This window comes from Rousettus aegyptiacus, unplaced genomic scaffold, assembly GCF_014176215.1.
Source record: "Rousettus aegyptiacus isolate mRouAeg1 unplaced genomic scaffold, mRouAeg1.p scaffold_m13_p_3, whole genome shotgun sequence".
NCBI classification, from domain to species: Eukaryota; Metazoa; Chordata; class Mammalia; order Chiroptera; family Pteropodidae; genus Rousettus; species Rousettus aegyptiacus.
Window position 1 is genome coordinate 56,988,659 of NW_023416306.1, and position 24,000 is coordinate 57,012,658.

Sequence of the window (24,000 nt, forward strand, 5' to 3'; positions counted from 1 at the left end):
AATGAGAGTAGTTATGCTTTGGTAAAACTTTTTTAATAAAAACAGGTAGCAGGTCTAATTTAATTGAAGGCTCACAGTTTGCCAATTCCTCCTTGCATTCTTTCCTAGAGAACCTCCCAATTTAATGTCACTAAACTTTATCTCTCTATCAAAATGATTATCTTAATCTTATTGGGAAACTTTATTTTAATGCTTTTCTTATTAGGCTCAATTATTTGAAACAAGTTAATCTTGGGGTAATATGTACAACCTTTTATATATTCTAACTATACTACCAATTATATCAGAAATTAACCCATAAGATAAAATTTCTAAAACTACAGTACTAGTAAGCACTAAATACTCAGTGTGAAAGTGTCAGCTATATTTGAAGTGTTCTCTTTTGAACTTTTTCAATTAGTATTTAATTTTAATTGCTCAATCTATATTTAAAAAGCATAATCACAACAAGCCCCCACTAACATATATAGCCCAGCGACAATAGCAAATATCCTTTAATTATATAAAATATGTACAAGAAAGATCTAAATACATAGAACTTAAAGACTTCTCTCACTCTCGCCTTTATTCCAAAATTTAATTATATGTACCATCATTGAAATTGTTTTTAATATAAAAGACTTAAACAATATAAAATTATACAAATAGGAAAGAAAAATCCCCCTTCTTCATCAGGGATTCTTTCTTCCCCCTTTCTTCCCCTACCTTGCTTCCTCACATGCATATCGGCATCCCTGTGCATACTCTCTTCCTCTGTCACAAACAGGTGCACATGAACACAGATACACACACACACACACACACACACACACACACACACACACACAGGGTTTTTTTAAAAAATCATAATCGGAGTCTAAATAACATAGAATATCAGGCTCAAATCCCAGCTTTACACACAAAAACACAGAAGGGTAGATTCAGAAAATACAAGATTAGGTTCAAATCCCCGCTCAACAACTGAAATCACTTGAATAATCACTTCAGTAAGTATTTACTTAAAGCCTACTAGTCTGTTTCCTCAATTATAAAAATGGGGAAAAAAACTGTACCTACCTGATGTGATTGTTGTGAGCATTAAAGTGAGAATTAAAATGGCATGCCCATAGCATAGGGTTGATATATATAGTCAAGGACCTAAAACTCCTAGTTGCTGCTGTCACCAACACCACCACTACTATCACCTTTTGGGGCAAGTCTTATTAACATCTGTTGTAGTTCCTCTACAAAATAAGAGAAGCACTGCCTTTAATGGTACATAAAATTTTTTAAAGCATCCTGCAAATTCTTACTGTTACTGTGAAAAGATCGGGGAGTAGAGAGGGAGAGTCCTTTTTCTCAAGAACCTAATATTCCTTTGAGAACATTTAAAATTCTGATGTCTATTTTGATTCCTGGACAGAAATAAGAAGTTAACATTTTTCACTTTGTTTTTCATTATTGTAGATATCTGAAACCAAAACATATATATTAAAAGATCTAAAATGTTGCTTTTTAAAGAAAGTCACTCAATACTAATAAACAATCTTAAATGGATTTGGTTAAAAAGGAATGTCAGATTAGGGTCTACTTTCTCAATTCCAATATATCTTAAAATTCATTAATTTGGGGGTTTATTGTTGTTGCTTTTGTTTTCAATCTTCTGCACTTAAAAGAACCACATGTTTATAACTGTATGATACTGCTGCTCTAACATTAGTGGATATAAACATTTCTTACCAAGTTACGCTTTTTTAGTGGAAGAAAGTAATAATAGTGGCAGAAAGAAAACATCAGTGCGTAGCAAGTAAGAAGTTCAGTGTAGAAACACAACTGCAGAAAAAGCCAATGATTATCTTCACCAACACAATTGTTAATCCTGAAGAAAAAAAAATAAAAAAAGAAAAATCATATTAAACTTTTAAAATGTCAATTTCAGAACTGGTAAAACTAAAAATAAAAACAAAGAACTTCATATATGCTTAACTTCATGGAGATATGCTAAAGCAAACATTGCATATGAAAAGATATAAACATGCTACCTCACATTTGTAAAGCACTTACTACTTCACAGAGGTACTCCATGGATATGATCCCCCTTCAACTACCCAGTGAGGCAGGAAGAGCAGATAGCAGTCTCCTTGTTTCATTGATATAGAAACAGGAACAAAGGAGTCAAGACACGTGACAGAGCATGTACACTCTGTGGTCAAGAGAACAAGAATCATCTTCTATACATTGCTCATCCATTACAACATTCTACTTTGGAGAGCAATTTGAATGATGTGAAGCAAAAAAAAAAAAAAAACTTAAATCTGTGACTCTGAGATAATTGCTAAGCATTCATAATTTTTCTTTTAAAAGCTATCCTTGGTGGCTGAAAATAAACATATATTCAAAACTATTTACAAATTCTTAGAGCTATACATCCAGCAATACAATAGTGCACTAGAACTAGGAAAGATTAATGTTATAATCAGAAAAGTTCAAGGATAATGCAACCTGAACATTTTATTGTTTTAAAATTTCTTGTACCCAAATTTCCAAAATATTTTACAATTCCAGCAGAAAACACTAGTTCAAAACTATAAGTTACCTTGCCACCTTTTGGGGAAAAAAATGATATAATAGGTTCAATTCCTAACTTAAGTTATTTTAAAGGTGTGTTATCAAACTATTGTTTAATATCAGATATAGAGCTGAATAGATAACTTTGCAGAGGCATTTCTTAGACTTAAGAGCTCATGCTTTAACAAGAAAAGTTCCTGTTCTGTTATTTACAAGCAAGACTATCAGAGAACTGTGTTGCTTGAAAGATGACTTATTCTTGTACCATCCTTCCTGTCTCCCACAATTTTAGAAATAATTGCTATGATCATGACATTCTTTTTACCTGAAGAGCTTTAAGAAACACTAAAATAGTCAATTTATATAAGAGTTCTTTTGGAAACAATTAAAATACACAGAAAGAGTGATCCGAGGATTGACCTCCGAACCTAAAGCTGTAAAGTAGTTAGAACAATGCAGTTTCTGAACATAACAAAAATTCTCCCTGCTTCCAATACACACTGCACATTTCCCTCACACTGAATATCTCAGCAATGCTCTATTGCAGTGTTCAATCATGAAAAACCCTAAAATCTATTTAGATCCCTAATCTACCCTCCTTTCTCATCCTCCAATTCTTTCTACTTCCACTCTTCCTCCCACCAATACTCTGAGAAGTTGACTAAATTGGAAGCAAGAAGCCTAGAAATAGAGAACTCACCTCAATTAGAGTTTAAGCACTACCACTTTATTTTGTCATCGTTAGTCTTTACTCTTTAAAAGTAAATAAATGAATAATATCACTAATCTCTATAGTACCAAAACATTTCCTAGTGAGCTGGTATTTTTTTAAGCTTAAACTATTACATTTTTATAAAAGGAAGTGTCAATATCCATGATACCATGAACATTTGTTATATTTTTAGTTCATCAGAAACATGACTCTAAAAAGTATATAAAATTGAGTTTTTCAGTATAATTACACTTACTTGTTTAACTAGATTTTTAAAATCTATTACCTTTTTACCTAGCTTTTAAAAATCTATTGCTATTTTAATTGTAAACAGATCACGGAGATGTGGAAAATACTAGAGAATTAATCTGTTTAAATTCAAGGCACATTTTAAAACCAACTGTTATACACTATAATATCCTGCTGATAGAATTAGACAATTTTAAGCTTTTTGATATAATAAACAAAGTGCTTTTATCTAAAATGCTTTTCTTCCTGATTTTTCTAATCTCGGATAATTACCTTCTATTTAAATAATCAGTTTATAGTAAAACTCAAATTTCCACTAAAAGACTGCTAATAACAACTTATGCTATTAAAATAAGCTATCAAAAATAAGAGAAACTCTAAATTGATTAGCATTATTAGGCAAAGCTAAACTCTTCCTTTGAGTCCACTTTAGATAAATGCAGTCATAAATTTAAGAAGCCCATTATGTAGTTAACTTTGTATGCATGCATGCATGTGTATACAAACATAAATATATATGCATAGATATATTTATAAAGTGCTACAATATACCAGTTTAAATATTTAGAGATCCCATGCTAAATAAAACAGAATTAAAATACAATATCTTGTTCACAGATTTTTGTGACAGCTTTGAAATGAGATACAATGAAGAATTCTCATAGCATTTATTTTAAAAAATTCTATTTCTGAACTGAGTATTTTTAAATATTACAAGAGAGCCCTCTATTGACCAAAAATGTTGGCAGTTCAGCAGAATCAACTAATTACCACTTATACACATCCAGCATGTATGCAATGTTAATACTTATATCCAATATATAATACTGAAAAGGCTTAAAATGAAGAATCAGGGTACCTGAAAAGTGTTATTCTTTAAATAACTGGAAAAGTAAATTCAAACAATGGGATGTATATGGTTTACTACATTTAGAAACAATAACAGCTATTATTTAAGTACTTTCGAAGTGTCAGACAGTATACAAAATGCTTTACATATATTATCTCATTTAACATAATCACCCTAAGTCTTTTGTGTATTTGAGCACATGTTAATTCTTAGTTTTCTGCTCACATATCTCCTTGTTAGAAAAGATAGGATCTCTGTGGAAAAATGACTTTGGGATTTCATAAACCATACGATCAAAAATGTATCCTGATTAAAAAGATTTTTTAAAACTATATAACCTTGATACATCTTTTGCATAAATGTGATAAGCACTAAGATTTATTTTTTACTAGGTTTATTTCCCTAAAAGTGAATTATTCATTTCTTACCATGGACAGTGATGATCCATTCTCCTAACACAATGGCCACAGCGGCTGCAGTGATGGGAACGCTTTGGTCTCATCAAATTACACTTGTTACATAATTCCCAGAACTCCCTTTCTAGAGAAATAAATTAAAATCCATTTAATGAAGGCAAATGAGTAGTGTTTAAATTCAGCAACAACTTAATAGGAGATTTTATAGGAAGTCTTCAATATATATGTCTAAGAAATTTTTCTTCTAAGTCTCCAGTATAAATGTGTTTGCCATAAACGTTGCTGTTCTAGTCTATGTATACCTGATTTTGTATGTTTCTAAGTTTAAACTCCATAAAAATATGACAACATCAATAGTCAAACTAAGAGATAGAAAACAATGTATCTGGGTTTTGGATATGTTGCTATAAGTAAAATTTAATGACAAAACCCTAAAGTACAATCAAATTATTATATTTAAACAGAATTTTATTTAAACAAATTTATGTCTAGAAATTTTATTAAGGCTCTAAAGAAGGAATAACACTGAGCCCTGGTTTCATGGATTAATAAGTCAAAATCAATCAAGAGAAACAGAGATGGCATTCTGTTTCCTCACGCTCTCGGCCAAAAGCCATTTAATTTTTAATATCGCTGGATTCATTTGGCAATGTTTATGAGAGAGATTTGGAAAAGAATTTCAGATTAGTTTAGGATGTATTAGAATAGTTACAGAAGTGAAAAGATTATGAGACTACTGCTTAATGGAAATAAACTTCTTTACAAAACTGTCCTACCATCAAGAGTAATTTCCTCTAGCCTGTAATGAAAGAGGACGCAAACAAGTTTTATACTAAAAACAGGATGTTTGTAGAAATAAAGAGAAAAGTCATGTGCTTTCATTTTAAATTATTCTAATCAGATCCATTAAAACTATATGGGAAAGGCATTTACCAAGGCAAGACAACTTGCTTTGTTATACAGAATGTATTTTAATAATATTTGTTTAAAAAAATTTTACTTTTACAAAATTAAATCTTCCATCACTTATGTTTAAACTATATCTTAACCTCATTAAAAGTATGTAAAATCAATCTAACTCCCCACTCAGAGTGAATATTAGTATGTGCAAAGTGTGAACCTATCACACAGTAGGTAGTCACTAAGTGCTTACAAAAGTATGAAAAGTATACAATTTTTTAAATCAAATTGTCTAAACTCAAGTGAAAGAAGATCATAGTAGGTAGTGCTTGACAGTCTAAAAAAATAAAATAACCCACTATTTTAATTCTTTTATTTTAATGGCCAGAAATAAAATCAATACATTGGAATTTTATATAGTAAAGTGTTAGAAAAACATTCGGCTATAGATGTCTCTGAAGAAATCAATGAAGTATAAATAAAACCTCTATCAAAATTGTTTCAATAATGTGAAAGGTGAGAACTTATCTTATACATTTAAGATCTCATTTTAAAATAAAATCCTCTTTAATTTCTTACTTACAGTTCTTATTTTAATGAAAGCACATCAAGTGAGAGAGCAAGTTTTAAAGCTTAATTTAGATACAGTTAAACTAGTATTATTTTACTGCAAGTGAAATAAAACTCACTTCATACGAGGCAAAATACAATGTCACACTTTTCCCCCCACTTAACTAGATGCTCCCAAACATCCCAATGTTAACACTTTGAAAAAATATAATCATAAAGAAGATTCTCCTCAGTGAGCCAATTTTCATTAAAAGACAACATAAAAACTTTATGTTCTTAAACTAGTCCCTTAAAACATAACTATGGTATATTCATTATTGGCAATTTTAGCATATCATATTCTAGAGAATAAAATTCTTTACGCATACTTAAAATATTTATCCTCAGAAGAGAAGAGAGTATCTGGCCACAGGCAGAGAAAGTCTATAATTCTGTATTCTAGATCACAATTTGGCAAACTACAGTTCATAGGCAAATCTGAGTCACAACCTGTTTTTGTGTGACCCATGAGCTAAGAGTAGTTTTGACAATTTTAAATGATTGAGAATAATAATAATTTGTGGCATGTAAAAAATCACGAAACTCAAATTTCGGTATCCATTAATAAAGTTTTACTTGAATGCGGCTATGCCCTTTCATTTACATATTGTCTATGGCTGCTTTTGTGCTACAATGGCCTAGCTAGGAAGTTGTGACAGAAACCATATGGTCCATAAAGCTGAAAATATTTACTATCTGACCCTTTACAGTAAAGAAGAGTCTGCTGATTTATGGTCTGAACCATAAATTTGTTTTTAAAAAAAAGCTTGAGACATTACTTTTGCTAAATTTAAGATACAAGTTTCTAAAATGAGAAATACCTACAAAATCTCATTGTCATACACATGCATGAGCACAAACACACACACACCTTTGTTTTTAGAAAACAAAGTAAAAACTACTATTGTAAAAATCTAGAAATTTAATTAAAAGTGTAATCTATGTTTCTGCTTGTATAGTAAGAAAAAAATCCATCCATCTTAACCTATCTTACATACTTATAAACCATTTTAGTCTCCTCCATTTCTTTCTTTAGGGTTTATTCGTGTCCAAAAAGGACCCTGGTATCTGATACGATCTGATGTCTGATAATTTCCTACAAGACTTTTGTTACTAGTTATCTAGTAAGATAAAATAAAAGTCTTATGAGAGAGACTCCAACTGCCTATTTACAGTAGCAATAGAAAAAATAAAAACTAACATTTTGAAAAGAAGGACAAAGCAAAACATAAATCGAAGAAAAAAAGAAAAACTCCATAAGTGACTGAGGGTGTTTAATGTAAGTAAACAGTATTACATTGTTTAACATGGATCCTTATTAATGCTGTAAATCCATAAATGAATATAAAGCAAGGTTTGGTTTTGTTTATCCCTCAGAAAGGAAAAAATCACCTTCTATTTGAGTCTTTTAAACAACTTGTATATTAGGGGGCCCTTTCCCAATTACTGCATTGAAAATGACAAAGTAGTGTTTTGGGGAAAAAATATAACTTGAAACTACCAAAATCAATACAAGTTTTGGGTCTTAACAGAGATTCCCTGACAGAACTGGTTGCCATTGTAGGAAATAAATGTCAGTAAGTATCCTACAAATCACCTTTAAAAAGCAATATAAAAGGAGAGAAAAAAGCAAAACTATGGGTAATTACATGACTCTAAGCATTAACAGCATATTTATCCATCCCTATAGCTTGAGTTAAAATTTTAAGGAAGAGCATCAGACAAATTGAAAATGTGCTATATTTTTTAAAATTTAGGAAAAAGATTTTGCTCTGTAACAATGTGTCAAAAAAGTATCTCTAGTGATGATAGAAACACTGAAGTAAAACATACCATTAAGAGTTTGCTGAAATGTTCTAAAACTGATTGTGGTGATGATACTTGCACAACTCTGTGAGTATACTAAAAACCACCACTGTGCGTAGTTTAAATGAGGGAATTACATGGCATGTGAATTATACTCAATAAAGCTGTTAAAAATGTTAAGATATTGAATAAAAATCATTTTATAAAATTTGAAAGTGACAAAAAGTAGTATTTCTATATTTCAAACATGCATGTGAATAATTTAAATAATATATTTAATAATTTCCTTTGACTATTTCATCTACATGCCTTAAAGTTTATAAAATCAAACTCTAAAGATCTTTGCATGGGAAAATGGAACATTCTCTTAGATTCAAACTGCCTAATATTTGGTGGGTCATATAGATACTAAATTTATTGTTTTTTTTTTTAAAAAAAGAGTCATATAAATTACTTCAAAGTAATTAAATTTAAAAAATGGTTAAAATCACAAAAGTATTAGTATTTAAATTTCCTTTTCTAAAAATTTCAATTATATCAATGTGCTCAACCTTAAAACAATGCTGAATAAATATCAATATTCTATAGCTCCAACTTTTTAGTCATGTTATATTATTTTTCACTGTTAAAATTTGGGTTTTTTTTTTACGAGTTAAAACCATATTTATAAAATAATCAGGTAACCAGCACTAAAAACATGACTTCGAATTTTCTCCAAAATCATAGCAAAAGTGAATAAAGAGCTAAAATTATTCATCTGTAGTTTTCTAGACTCAGTGAAGAAAACAGGCCAAATGTCAAATGAAACCAGATATAATACAGCCATTCAAATAGTTAGCAAGGTTGTGTCCTCCATTATCTACAGTCTATAATATTTTTAAATTTTTAATTAGATGTCAATATTTTTTTAAAATAATGAAATTTCTCAAAAACATTAAGATTCCCTGTTATCTCTTTAAAAACTGTCAGATCTAAGACTACTAGGCCTGCATGACAATTTCACTGTAGCTGAGTAGCTGCCACTCCCATTAGAAAAGCTATAAGATTTTTCAATATAAAAATAGTTCCTCCCTAGCCCCATTCACTGATTTGCAGTTATCTGCCACTGTTTGACCACTGCAAAATAAAGATTTCTTCAGAAACGGATTCTGAGTTAGGAAAAGACTGCTTGATTTTTCTGGGAACATTGAGTTTTAGAGTTGAAGTAGACAATACATGTTATCTATATTTTAGAGCCTTTGGTTTAGGCTAGTTGAGAAGAGGGATTTTATACAAACCACAGAGTGTTACCCTCCCACAAAAACACACACTGCTAAGTGGCAGTAATACTGTTCCTATAATAAAACTAAATATTCAGCATAGTTTTCAGAACTTCTACAGCTATATAAACATCGGTGTCATATCATTCCCATTTAATCATTAAACTTGCAAGGCCAAGCAAGCCCCTAAATGATGGGTCTCAAAAAACAATAATCAGAAACTCATAGAGAGGCTCTATAAGCAACCTGCCACTTAATACAATTTTGAAAGGCATAATTGCTTCCTAAACAGCTATACACTGAATCATCTAGAATCACCTAGGATCAGTACTCAAAAAATACCTGGCATCCACCGCGACACACTGCAATTTAATTAATGTGATGTGATCTGGACATTGAGATTTTTAAAAGCTCCCCAGGTGATTCTAATGCGCAGCAAGTATGGAAACCCTTGAATTATTATAAAAAGTATTCAGGCTCTAGAATGTACAACGAAGACATATAAATTTTTTAACAGAAGAAAGTACATGGTGATGGAAGGAGACTTGGCTTTGGGTGGTGAACACAGAAAACAACATAAAGATGATGTATTATTAAATTGTACACTTGAAATCTATAAATTTTATTAACCAATGTCACCCCAATAAATTTAATTTTAAAAAGAAAAATAAATAAATATCAGTTCACAGGGAAAAAAAAGTACAGAGTTCTCAAAGCTTACAGAGCAAATAATCAAAAAGTGAAACTCAAGATAAAAGGTAAATGAGGCTTACTATATCAGCATGTAATAAAACAAGCAATACACTCTAACCTCATTTTTGTGGTGTGAACGATTACTATGTAATAAGGTGATTAAACATTACTTTTAACTGCAACTAGAATAAAAGGCTTTCAAATTTTTCATGGAAAATATATTTATTATATCATGAGGTAAATGGCACCATTGAAATTTTTTTTGTTGAATAAAAATATAATTTCTCATATAAATTATACATCATTCAACAAATATTTACCCATCATTTACTAAGTGACAGTCTCTCCCGGGCACTAAGGATATAGCACTAATCAAATGAAGAAAACAAAACAACAAATTTACACCCTCACAGAGATTATACAGATCTAGAGTGGGAGGAGAGACAAATAAATACACAAGCAAACTGAAAAGGATAGCCAGGGAGTGGGGATATGAGGAGTCGCCTGGGATTTGCTATTTTAAATAAATAGAGAACTGTGGAAAGAAAACATTTGAGAAAAAACTTGAAAGTTGTGTTAGATGACATATATAACTAATACATACTAAAGGTAATAAAACATATTAATAAAGATAATTCTGTCGTAGTAAAACTGATGAATCTGAAGAGTACCATACCTCCGTGTGGAATCTTAGGGTTCTCAGGAAGTCTTCCCGGATCAGTTACTGAGGCCCTGACTAAGGCAACCAGACAAAATATGGCAATGCCATAGAAGACTTTGAAATACACAAATAAGTAAAATTAGTCATTTACCCTTCAAAACATTTTATAAACCAGCATATTTAAAGTTTAAATGTATATTTTAATCTATCAAGATAATTTTCAAAAGATAAAATTAAATGATAAATTCATTTCATTCATCAAATAATACTGCATGATAATAACTGATAAATTTGTTATAAATCAGATTCTTTATTAACAGAGATTCCCTAGCAGTAATAACATAAATGGATTCCCTTTTAATTACTACATATACTATAATGGAAAGAATCAAAGCAGTATTTTTAAACCCATTCTGCAATTAAACTTTTTCATTAGTTCTAACTGGCTATCTTCAAAATTACTTTGCACTAGTTATGTTCAACTGTTCCTTTTGATAGCTCTTAATATATTTAATTTGAAAATAAAGAATCTAGAAACTTTTTAAAGTTTTAAAATGAAAAACTAGAAAAAATAACAGTATAATTCCACCTTTAAAATGAATAAGAAATGGACATTTTGTTAAGGGAAAAAGAAGGCACCTTTAACAGGAAACTTAGTTCAAGTGCTAACGAGCACTGACTACATGATACTGGTCAGCTTTATCATTTGTGTAACAGAGATCGTATTTCCCACAGCTCTTATGAAGTCAAAATGACAAAATGTACATGGCAACTGTAAATGCTGTGTACATGTAAAATATGTCATTTCAAACTTATTCTTTTAATCATAAGCAAGCCGTTATCAATGAATTATAGCAGACAAAAATTATCCAGAAGTTCAGTGTTATAATCAACATCATAATCAATATTTTTATCATGAAACTCTCATTTCTCAGTAATGGATATCATCTGCAGTCCTAAAACTCCTTCTACATTTGCAATAAATATATAAAAGAAACATTAAAAATAGACAGACACATGCAAATTAGCACTATTGTTACCAGATTTTTTTAAACAAAATGACCTTTATATATTTTGCAGAGTTACGTTCAGAAATATCACATTTATCTAACCCTGAAAAATATATATAAAGTCCATTATTTTTTAAAAACTTCCATAATTTAGTAAATAACAGTAATAACAGTACTAATAACGTTAAAAGGAAGATCATAGTAGCACTATACTCTAGAAATATTCAAAATGAGGAAAATCTTTAATTATATAAAGAAATAAAGACCTAGAAACTTACTTATTATTAATATGCCTGGAATATGTCCTTCTTCATAGTGAGGAAAGAGGACAATTTTGGGAATTATAACAATATTGTATAACCAGACAAAAACAATCAAACCCATGCAGCACCAACCATGTGGGTCAACAACAAAGTGAATCCGGAGACCCATTTTGCAGTCCTATAACTGCCTGCCAACCCACAAGGAGAGATGATCCTAAGGAGAGAAAAAAAGAAAAATGTTACTCATATAGAAAAAATTATTTGACTAAAACAAAACTATATTACTGGCAACTATAAAATGATATTAGTTTTCTTTGTATATTTCTGACAAAATAGAACACTTTGGAAAGCAAAAATAAGTTCAAAGATATTAAAAACTTCACTAAAAACTTCAAATAATTTAATTTCAATTTTCATTATGAATTGTTATAAAATATAAATTGACGCTACCTTCTGAGGTTAACATTAGTCTGCACTTAGCCCAGGAATACCATGTGCACACCCGAGAGAAATGAGTGTACAAAAGATAAAAACTTTCTTTGTGCCTTTCAACATAAGACTAACCAATGGGCATTCAAGTCAAAATCGTGGTAATCTTGTGATGGGAAAAGGGTTTATTAACTGGAAAAGGACATGAGGAAATCTTTGAGAGGCTAGAAGCATTCTATATCTTGACCTGGGTAGTGCTTTATGAGTATACACATATATAAAAATTCCCTGAGCTGTACACTTAATATTTGTGCAATTTAATTTAATTTTAAACCATAACGAAAAGCTTGAAAATCATTTTGAAAAACTATACTAGAAAGTGAAAAGCAATTATGAATTGCCAAAAATAATTAAATTCATGGAATAAAGACCAATTACTCATCACTATCAACTCAAGAAGATTCCTATTTAAATGGAGCTTTTTTTCAGTTGAGTGTTAATGAAATGCAAACAGAACCCCCTCCCCCAACCCACTTAGCCATTTAAAGTTAAGATATTTCTACATCCATGGTACCAAAAAGGTGACTTAAAAAATATTCATACTTTAGTAGACATAAAGCTTAAATAATAAACTATTGTACAAGGTCAAGGGGACAACTTTTACATAAACTACAACAGAATAATACAATAATAAATTCAAAGTGTTTCTCAAACCTGTAAGCAAACCAAAATCAACTGAGGAGTGTCTTTAATGAGTTGAACTCAGTTCAACAAACATTCACTGAGCCTCCACTATATAGCAGTCACTTTCTAGGTATTATAGATACAGTGATGACTAAAATACGGTCTTTGCTTAAAAGAATTAACAGTCTAAAGAATCGTTAAATGGGTTTAATAGAACATGGTAAGTTCCAGAGATGTGGGCAAGGTGTTACTAGTGGCACAAAAGATGGGGACCGGTTAAATCAGAGGAAGACTTCCTATAGGGAGTAAAACCTGAATTCAGTCTTAAAAGATGAATAAAATTTACGTAAGCAAAGAAGAGTGACAACAATACTGCCAACAGAAGGAAGAGCAGGAGGTATGTATGAGTAAAAATCGTGTGAGGTTATTACGAACTGCCATCATAAATTACAAAGCTTTCAGAGGAGAGTGAGTGTTGGAAAAGAAGGGGCTAAATCATGAAGAACATACAGAAGTCATGTCAGAAAGCTAAGACTTCATTCTTAGGCACTGAAGAGCTATTGAAGCAGGGGGTTAACATAATGAAACTTATACTTTAAATAAATTATTGAAGATCTGGAATGGAGAATAAAATTAAAGACAGAGATCAGTTCGGCTAAGAGAAGACAATAGCCAAAATTACTTTTAGAGAAGAGATCAACTGAAGAAATAGTAAAATCAGTCCAGTAAGTTCTACTAATTGATTAGATATTAGGGGTCAGAAGAAATTCAAGTAATGACTCTCTAATTTTCAGTTTAATTCCCAGATTATTTCATTCTAAGAATTATCATCAGTTGAAAGGCTTCCCTGTATCATCTCTTGGAGGCCCTGTCAATGTTCTTAAAGCTGCAAAGCTTCAAGAAAAAAAACATTAAGAGTTACTTAGTTTTAAAAGAATACCCCTTTGCTATCATCCCTAGAATCTACAAATATTGGGGCAGCAGAAAAAAAGACAAGAGCTCAAACACGACAATACCCAACTGTTTAAATCAGAGGTGGTCTAAAATAGGAATCATGCCTAGATCTTTAAAAGATGTTTGAACTTCACTAACTTTTAATTAGAAATTTAAAAGACTTATCACATTTAAATGAAGAAAGTCACAGAGGATAAAGCATGCTATTTAATTGTCTAGGTATTATTTTAAAAACTAAAGGAGCTCAAATACAAATGATAAACTATCTACATAACTAAAAAGAGAAGCATTAAAAAGAATGTTTATGTTTATAATCTTGCCAACCATCAAGTGCTAAAAGACAGAAGACCGTCTCTCAACATGTTCAATATTATTAACTTTATATACTTTCTTTCATTTAACTTTTCAGTCCTGTTCAGTACTAAACAATAGTCTACAAATTATACATAACAGAGGAATTTCATTACTTATTTCTAAATTTAATATTTATTAATATTAGAAAAAGAAAAGCAAATAAGCCAGCAAAACAAGTAGCAAATTATCAAATACTCATTCATTTTTTAAATCCTATTTCTAATTTCCTCTCTCAGAAAATAATGAATTTTTCTTATCACTAGAAGATTCCTGACAACGGAAAAATATTAGAGAGTGAAAAGTATAGTTTAAAAGTTGTGTTTTTCCTGGATGTAAACATATACAGGCAACAAAGTCTAGATGAACAAGCATCCCCAAGGAAAAGTGAGCGAAAGACGGAAAAATAAAACAGAAAACAAATAAGATGTTGAATATTTCTTTAAATACCTGATTAGTGAAAATTAGTGCTACATAATCTTCACAAGTAGATTGTAGAGAAGAAAACAGTAGTCTCCCAAGATCTTCAAATCAGATTTCAAACAGAAACCGGTAACTGGTAGAGGTGCAGGATCACTCCACTCACGTAATATCTACCAGGCGTGGCTCATGGTTGAACAGAAACTATTACACATCCTGAGCAACAACTGAACTGAACACAATGTTGCTAGTCCATCTTAAGAGTGGCATTTGTAAAATACTTTCATTAGGTAGAGATTCCAACATAGTAATTTGTATATTAAATGGTGAGCTCATAACTCAAACTTTGATGTAACTAGCAGACATACTGGTCCTTCAACATTTTTTAAGATTGCTATCTGGTAACTATACTTGAGTGCTGTGACTAACTTCATTAAATGATGTAAATTACTACAGCACAAACTTTTTAAAAAAGAAATTACAATTCAACTCTAATAAACTGGACTACGTAAATATTTACAATGTTCAAACTATTCTGGTAGGAAACCGCCTTTCCTTTTTTGCCTTTTCAGGCAACTAAATTTCACTACACATTTTTCTGAGGAAGAATACTCAAGTCGCTATAAAACTAAAGTGATAGAAACTGTAACATCAGAATACAGATTTTAGAAAATGGTAAAAGTTAGCCAAAATAATTGACAAGAAATCTAGTAGTCAAATATATGTCTCTAAATATACAGTTTTATCAGCCACCTCAGCCAGTGGTTTTATCACCGCTCCATGAATATGAAAAATATATTCCCTCTCACATTTCTCCTATCTGAAATGACCTTACCATTTTGCTTACTCTAAATTCAACTCAAACTCCAAGGTCAATTTGAATCTCACTCTCCATATGAAAATGTTCCTAGTACCTCAGCTCACAGTGATTTTTCTTTCTCTCCTAAATTCCAAATAAAAAAAAAGGAAGGTGCTCACAAATAAATTCCAAATTAAAAAAAGGAAGGTGCTCCATAAGTCAAATTTGACCACATAATGAAACTCTGAAGTTCCAAAACACACCAAAAACAAAGTTAAAAGACAAAGCATCTCTGGAAAAAATAATATAACATATGACTAATAAGAGACATACAAAGTAAATACATAGAGGCAATTCAGAAAAGAAAAAAATCCAATAACCAAGCACTAGTGATTAGGAAAATGTGAAATAACTAGGTATATTTTTCATCTTTTGTATTGAAAAAATTTTCGAAAGATAGATGAAACCCAGTGTTGAGAAGGCAGAGGAAAAAGGGCACTTTCATACACTTTCACTGATACAATCATTTGGAGGGCAATCTGATGGTATCTATTAAAATGTTAAACTCTTTGACCCAGGAGTTTTATTTCTAGTAACACCTATAAAATACTCACTAGAGTAGACAGGTATATATACATATAAGAATGTTCTATACAGCACTTTTCACAATCACAAAAATATGGCACAACCTAAATGTACACGTAAAGACAGGGGAATGATCAAATTATAACACATTCTTAGTGTAGACTATTTTCGAGCCACTGCAATTTTAAAAGGAAAACAAAAAACAAAGGAAAAAAAGAGGTAGATCTAGATCTGCATATGGCTACCTACACATAGCACTGGAGCGATGAAAAATAAATTACATAGGCAAAATCTATGATGGAGGGGAAAAATCTTAACAGTGGTTTCCTGAAGGGAGGGAGGATACGGATAGCCTAGGAAAGAGCATAGGGAACTTTCTGCAGTGTCTGACAGTGATCTCTATCTTGATATGAGTGTGAGATACAGAGGTTATGAATTGTCAAAACTCAGTAAACATACACTTAAGATTGGTGCATTTCATGGTATGTAAATTTACCTTTTTAAAAACCCTGTAAACCAACACTGAACTCTAGTTAATGATATGTATGCTGAAGTACTGGGAAGGGGAGGAAATGGACTGATGTCTGCAATTTACTTTGAAATGGATCCAAAAAAATTAAAATGGATTGACAGATGGACAGAGGGATGGATGAGTATGTGATAAAGTTTAGTAAAATATTAGTTGTTAATGTAGGTAATAGGTAGTCAGATGTTATATTCAATAATTCTTTCAACTTTCCTGTTAAAATTTTTCGTATTTAAATGTTGGAGGAGAAATTAAGTTATAGAAATATTTGTATAATGTAATTTTTTTGATAAAAAATATATTTATAAGTAATTTCTATAAATGTATAGGAAAAAAGTGTGAAAGAACAAATCTATGAAACTGTTAACAGTAGTTATCACTGAGCTGAGGAAAGAAAGAGCAATGAGAAGGAAGGCTTTCACATTTTGTGTATGTATTCACATGTTCTAAGTTTATTAATAAACATATGTAGTTCTAAATTCTTTTCACCCAACAGAAATATAAAGATAGCCTATGGGGTCTGATTAGACACTACAACCTTACAAAGTGTTTAATTAAAGCCTCTCTTATCACTCCATATTATCCTTAAATTATATGTTTTTAAAATTAATATTTTTAAAAATGCAGTGCAGGAGCATCAGCTGTAAAGCCATAGAAGATTCATAATCCAGAAAGATGTGTCTAAAACTTGTATTACTTACAGATTATTTTTCTCTATGAAAAAAGCCTTATCTAAGAAAATGTTTAATTAAAATTTAATAAAAAGCTTTTAAATAAACATAATTTTACTTTGCAAATGAACAACTGTTAAACACATCTAAACATAAGACTTTAAGGATCCCATGCCACATAATTCAGAAACATATTCCCATGTAAAATTAAATGCAGACTTACCACTTGCAAATTCACTGTGATGTGTTGTAATTTTTCTGGTGCTTGCATTTAGAGGTTTTGTCTTGATTCATTCTTTTTTATTACATTTCAACAAATGGATCTCTCTCCTCAATAACAGTTCTCCATGAGAATCTATTAATGGTTTAATAAATAATTATTTTTCACAAAGGAAAACTGGAAGTAACTAAATATCCTGTGAAAATGTCATTTACAAAGTTTTACATATTCAGAAATAAGATGATTCAACTACACCTGATTCTGTGCTTTCATGTCTCACCCCATCCCCCCCCCCCAAATCTGCATTTGATTACCGTTATACATGAAAGTTCTCTCCTTTGAAACCACTCAGTTCCCATAAAAACAAATTAGCATTATGTGTCCAGCATTTGGACTTCATCAAACTTGCTGACCACAAATCACAAATGATAATCAATTCTGAGGTCACTGATATGACAAAATGCAATGTAATGTCTATAATGATGCAAGGCTAGAACGATGCAGTGACAATTGATAAATATAAAGAATTTAACATAAAAACAATTTTTAGTTTTAAAGTTTTAAGGAAAAAAGTTATCCTCCTGTAATAAAACCATTGAGAAGCAACTATAAAAGTTATCTTCTACAGTTCAAGCTTAAACAATATTGTAAAGAGTCCTAGATAACATACCAATTCAACATTTCATTAATTTAATCAACATCTATTGACTGTATACTACACCCTGGCACCGGGTATAAATACAAAAGTGAGGAGCCCTAACCTCAGTGAAGACAGACAGACTAGTAAATGGCCAAGATCAACATCATGTAAGATGAGGTAAGACAGAAGGCAAGGGGGCAAGAAAGCATCTCATACAGGAAGGTTATTGTTTCATGGAACTTTCTTTATATGAATATTTATGTGTATACTAGGTTGCAATACAAATGTATTTACTATGGTAAGTTGTTACCAGGAAAAAAATTTCCAAAGAATGAAATTTTTGAATTAGCTAGATGAAAACTGGCAGGTAGCTCTTCTGAATAAGGGAGCAAATAAGCAAAGGTATAAAAGCAGGCAGAAAAGCCAATTAAACTGAAATGACTAGAATCATTGCATATGGAAGAATGCTAAAAAACATGTCTAACCTTTTGACCTCAATCAACTCTTAAGAAATATATTTCGTAATGTTACCAGTACACACAGGAATATATGAGATACATAAGTATATATTTCCATTGTATGAAATATGCAACCAAAAAAGTTTAATAAAATGATATTCACCCTTACAATATGTGATGTACTCTGATATTTCATGACCCACAAGCAGAGCATGATCTAAGAGTGAAACATACTGTTAAACTATGACAATGAGCTTGGACTTCACCCTGAACACAGTGGGAAACCACTAAAAGATTTTAGGCAGAAGAATGCCATGATGAAATTTGCATTTTGGAAAGAAGAGTAACACTTGGAAGAATGGAACACTTGGAAGCTCCAAGACTGACTACATGAAATAAACTAGGCTTACTAGTTACTCAGATGAGAAATGAGAGCACATGGTAAGCACCCAAAAGTGGTAACTTAAAATGGGGATGGGGAAGAGCAGGGAATGAGGAAGAAACACTTAAAACAGGAGGCATGCTGGAAAAAGGCAGTTAAGAACGTAATGAGTAATAGTGACAGGAGTTGCTGAACAACTCTTTTTAAGCAAAGGGTTCACATGCTAGAATGGTTCCCAAGTTTTTGACTTAGGGCCTAGGAGAAGGATAGTACCATTCTCCAAGACAGGAAATAAAGGATAAGTTATGAGTTTATTAAGCATACTGCTTACCATAGCAGTGAGAAACTATGACATACTGAGGATGTGAAAACTATATCAAGATCATTATCATTTCATTTCCATTCTATATGTGTGTGTGTGTGTATGTGTGTGTGTATGTATGTATGTATGTGTGTGTATATATACATATATATACACATATATGTATATATATGTATGTATATATACATATATATGTATATATATGTGTATATATACATATATGTATATATATATGTAAGTAATATATATATGTGTGTATATATATATATTAATTTTTTTCTCTCAGGGTCAATTTTCTATGGTCTACGACTGTTAGATTGTGAAATGTAATTTGTTTCTACTCTAACTTTCTAAGCTAATTTATCGTGGTCTCCTTAGCTGCACCTTTGTTTCTTAGAGACAAAATATGGAATGAGAGAGTAAAGGAGCTGGTATAACAAAATGTTCTGAAGCATGGCCAAGATCAATAATGCTGCTAAGACTACGACTCTAGGGTGGCTTCCTAATGTTTCAGCATAACAGTTTCTGTCAGCAATATTATTAGGTAACAGCACAGGTCAACCATCTATGAGTCAAACCCCAGTCACTCACTGGCTTAAAATCAAAGAAAAATCCTCCTTTACATTTATAGTTATTTGAGCTACACTGCAGCCATAGCATCCAAAACAAGATGAACACTTCATCTAGTTCACCAATATCACCACCACCACTGTTGAATCAAATCTCATCTATGTGGTATAGAAGCAATACTAAGCTTAAAAATCCAAGAAATTTTGGGATAACAAAGAATATCCCAAATTTTCTTAACTATAAGATGTTATTAAATATTTTTAACATTGTTGTGTCTAAACAAATACAATCAACAATTTATAGGATTTATAGGGCAAATCAGAAAAAGAAAAAACTTTCCCCTACAGGGCCAAAAGAAAATGGTGTGTGTGTGTGTGTGTGTGTGTGTTTGTGTACGCACGCGCGTGCATGGGTATATGAATATATGAAATGTAAACCTTACAATTGCAACTTAATATAAACTTGAAAAACATAAAGTTACAACTATATACTTTTAAACATATTTACACAGCTACTTAACTTCTGCAAACTGGTCAAAATTCTACCTAAAATATCAGACTGCGCTCTCCTTAATAATTAACTGAGATATTCGATTTTTTAAAATATCACATAGGTATTCGGTTTATTTCAATAGAGTAGAAAATTAATTCTGTACATATATTAAAAAGAGAACAACAATCAAATTACAACAGAGCCTCTTATTAGCTCTCCAAGCTTCAGTTTCATTTCAAGCTTCATATTAACTATCTGCGAAATGGTAATCATAATATTAATTCACAGAGTTGTTGTCATGCTTAAATGAGGAATTGCCTGGCAAATAATAAGCACCTCCAAAAATGATAACTTTAAAGAGAAGTAGGAGAGAGGAGAGGAAAGGAAATTTTAAAAGGAGTTTTACTTCTAGTCTTACAAACTACAGAATGAAAAATGATTCTGGGTCCCCATGATTAAAGCGGTGATACAATTTAACCATATCCCAGCTACCCACTTTTTCTAATACTGAATTCAGAGAACTACTTGTCAGAGATGAGAAACCTCTGATAGGACAGCCTTTCAACTAGAGTTGGCATAAGATCTTTTTAAGCAGTAAACCAAAACAAATGCGATCTGAAATAGAGAGACTGAACTAAAGCCTGTAAATTAAATCTCTTTCGCGTAAAAGCAGAAGGACTGATGAATTATGGAAAGAAGCATGGAAGAAAATCAGAACCTGATTTCATAAGTCAATGAAGAAAGCATAATTAAAGTAGGGAATTCCGATTCAACTGCTGAGTTCTCCAGAAAGACTTTGTGAAAATGTGAGCAGTGCTACTTCACGTCCATGAAGATGTGATTTTTAAACTAGGCTAACTCAATTTACCAATGATTGTTAACCAAAAGATCACTATCCTGACAATAACAAAGACTGGTGTTTTTCCATTCTTGTCTTTCACCTACGTTTTTTACTGACTCAAAACAGCTCAAACATTTTCAACTTTAATAAGAGGTATCGATGCACCAATTATTCTACTAAAGGCTAAACTGCCACTTGTATTTAGTATATTTGAAAAGTGGAATCTGAATCCTACCATTTTACTAAAGCAATATCAAAAGTCTTCATTCCTTAATATAAAGTACAACTGAGTTTAGGGAACAACTTTCTGGTAATAAAAATAGCTTTTCCTCTGCATTCCCTGTTATTCCTGGTAGTACTGATACCACCACTATGTAGCCTTCTGCGCTGAAAAAAATTTTATTGGCTCAAAAAAAAAAAAAAGGAAAACCTCCGTGGACACATTACTAGACTTCTCAATTCATTTCTTCATTAATACATGGCATTATTTTACCCATGCCCTTTTCTACAAGTTCTGAATCAGTCCCTATGAATTAAAATAAATGAGGCCATGGGGAAATAAGTAAAAGTTTTATGATTCACTGATTACTTCTTGTTTTAGAACCTACCTGTTAAGCTGATGGTTATGTGCATGCATTTTAAAATGCTTAGATTGATCTTAAAACACCCCTGAGATAGGCGATGCAACACAGTCATCATTTAATCTAACATATGTTCTATTTCATTTATTCCAAATACAATTTCTAAAGTATGTTAAATTTAACAGAAATAACAACAGTTCGAAGAGACCTAATATACTCATATTGCTTTACATCCCAAATGAGGAATTCTAGAATAGTACTACACAAACACTATTCCAAAAGTATGGAATTGTACATTTTTTACTTATATTTTGATATAATTTTACCAGTACTTCTTCAAGTAAATGTTTCAAATGTATTCTAAAAATGTTAAAGGGTCTTAAATTATTTACAAACATAGTGTATGCCAGGTAAGCATGGGAAAGCGAATAAACCTTACAGAATTTAGTCTGACTCCCTAGTTGTATAGATGAAAAAATGGCATTGATCACTGACCTACCCATGATCCCACAGCAAGATCGTGATAGTAACGGTGCTAAAATTTAGTTTCTCTTTCCACAACACCAAATCTCATTTGGTTCTTTTGACTGATTTCTCACCTCACCTATTCTTCAAAAATCTTTTGGCTATTAAGACACATAGCACAACCTAAGGTAAATAAAACACCTATCTGATTTCATCTTTAAAATAAATAAAATCTAAAGATTTGGAAAGATTTAACAAGTTACTACACCAATGCATTTTTGTCCAGGGATGGCACATACTACAGTATGGTTATTATTACGGTTATTATTACCACCACGAGATAGGTAGTTAATTTTTTAAAGTACACGTAGTAGCATACTAGGCTGAGGATCCATTTGACACATCTTTTTAACTTGCCCTTAACTATCCTCAGTCCTCTTTATTTCAGACTGTAACTTTACAATATAATTTATGACCCACCCACAATGACCTTGATTTTGTTGCCCTCCTGTACTTTTATGGATTGCTACATTGCAGTATTTTTCAAGTAATAGCCGGTCAGGTTCTCTCAGCCCTAGAGATACAGACATCCTCCACTGACTCACAAGGAATCATAAAACGTGACCCAAATACAGATTGAGAAAGACCACAACTTTAAATGGACTCTCCAGTTAAAATTCTATTACAGTAAATGGTAACAAGTGCAAACTGCTGCCCATCCATAAGCCATTTTCTAAAATCACTCTTGGATCTGAAGGAGGAAGGCAGAAGGTCAATAAAGAAGTAAACTATTTCTCCTCCTGCTAATACCAGCAGCCCCATACCAGAGATCTGGAAATGAATGAAAGGCTGGAGTAGCATAAATCCGAAATTGCTGCGCAAGACTCCAAGTGGGGGGTACAGCAGTTCACAGGCGAGAAACTAGGGGTACAGATAAATAAACAAACAAACAAACATACAAACAAACAAACACGACAATCTACCAAAATCATTTCGGCTAGAGCAGGAACCCACCCACCACCAGTTAAGGGGAGGTGCAGCCGGCGGGAGGCTGCAGCTTTGGCTGTAGATGCTCTTGGCTAGGCCAGGCCAAGGACCAGCCGGGCACCGAGAAGAGCGGGGGGTCCCAAGCGGGCGGAGGGCAGGAGCGGAGAGGGCGCGGGGCGGGAGCGCAGCCAGGTGAGGGCAGCGGGCGCGGGGGCGGCGGGCGGGGCGGGGGCGCGGGGCGGCCGGGCGGCCCCCGCGCCCGCACACACTCACCGGCGCTGGCTGGCGCTCCTCTCGCCGCCGTTGGTCTCGCGGCCGCCAGCGGCTCTTCCCCCTCCTCCTCCTCCGCCTCCTCCAGTGCCGCCTTCGCCCAGGCCGGGCCGCGCTCCTTTTCCGCTTCCGGGAGTCCGAGCGGCTGGGCCGGCGGCGTGTGTAGTCGCCCGCCCGCAACGTGCAGCGGTCGGCAGCCGCTGTCGACGGCTCCCTTTCGCGCCGGGGAGCCACGATGGGAACCGCCAAAGGCCAAAATACCGGAAACCGCGGCGCGGGCGGGCGGAGCCGTGCGGTGGACTCGGCCGCGTGCCGACCGGACCGCCATCAATGGGACACTCGTGCCTGACGCACCCGGGCGCCTTGGCCTTCCGAGCT

General features: G+C 32.7%; 1 protein-coding gene across 5 annotated transcripts in view; it reads right to left on the reverse strand.

Moving 5' to 3' along the window:
- Window positions 1-23,764, reverse strand: part of ZDHHC21 (zinc finger DHHC-type palmitoyltransferase 21) — a 64,063-nt gene extending 40,299 nt beyond the window's left edge. The window contains exons 1-7 of one of the 5 annotated variants that reach the window (XM_016157338.2): window positions 23,626-23,764; window positions 17,618-17,749; window positions 14,844-14,999; window positions 11,991-12,189; window positions 10,718-10,816; window positions 4,787-4,898; window positions 1,720-1,858 (exon numbers count right to left, since the gene is read on the reverse strand). In XM_016157338.2, coding sequence (XP_016012824.1) covers window positions 1,720-1,858; window positions 4,787-4,898; window positions 10,718-10,816; window positions 11,991-12,144 — 504 coding nt within the window. In that variant the 5' untranslated portion in view covers window positions 12,145-12,189; window positions 14,844-14,999; window positions 17,618-17,749; window positions 23,626-23,764. The remainder of the gene's footprint in view (window positions 1-1,719; window positions 1,859-4,786; window positions 4,899-10,717; window positions 10,817-11,990; window positions 12,190-14,843; window positions 15,000-17,617; window positions 17,750-23,625) is intronic. The other 4 variants (XM_016157337.2, XM_016157341.2, XM_016157340.2 and 1 more) reach the window with 4 other exon arrangements.
- Between the last annotated feature and the right edge of the window lie 236 nt (window positions 23,765-24,000).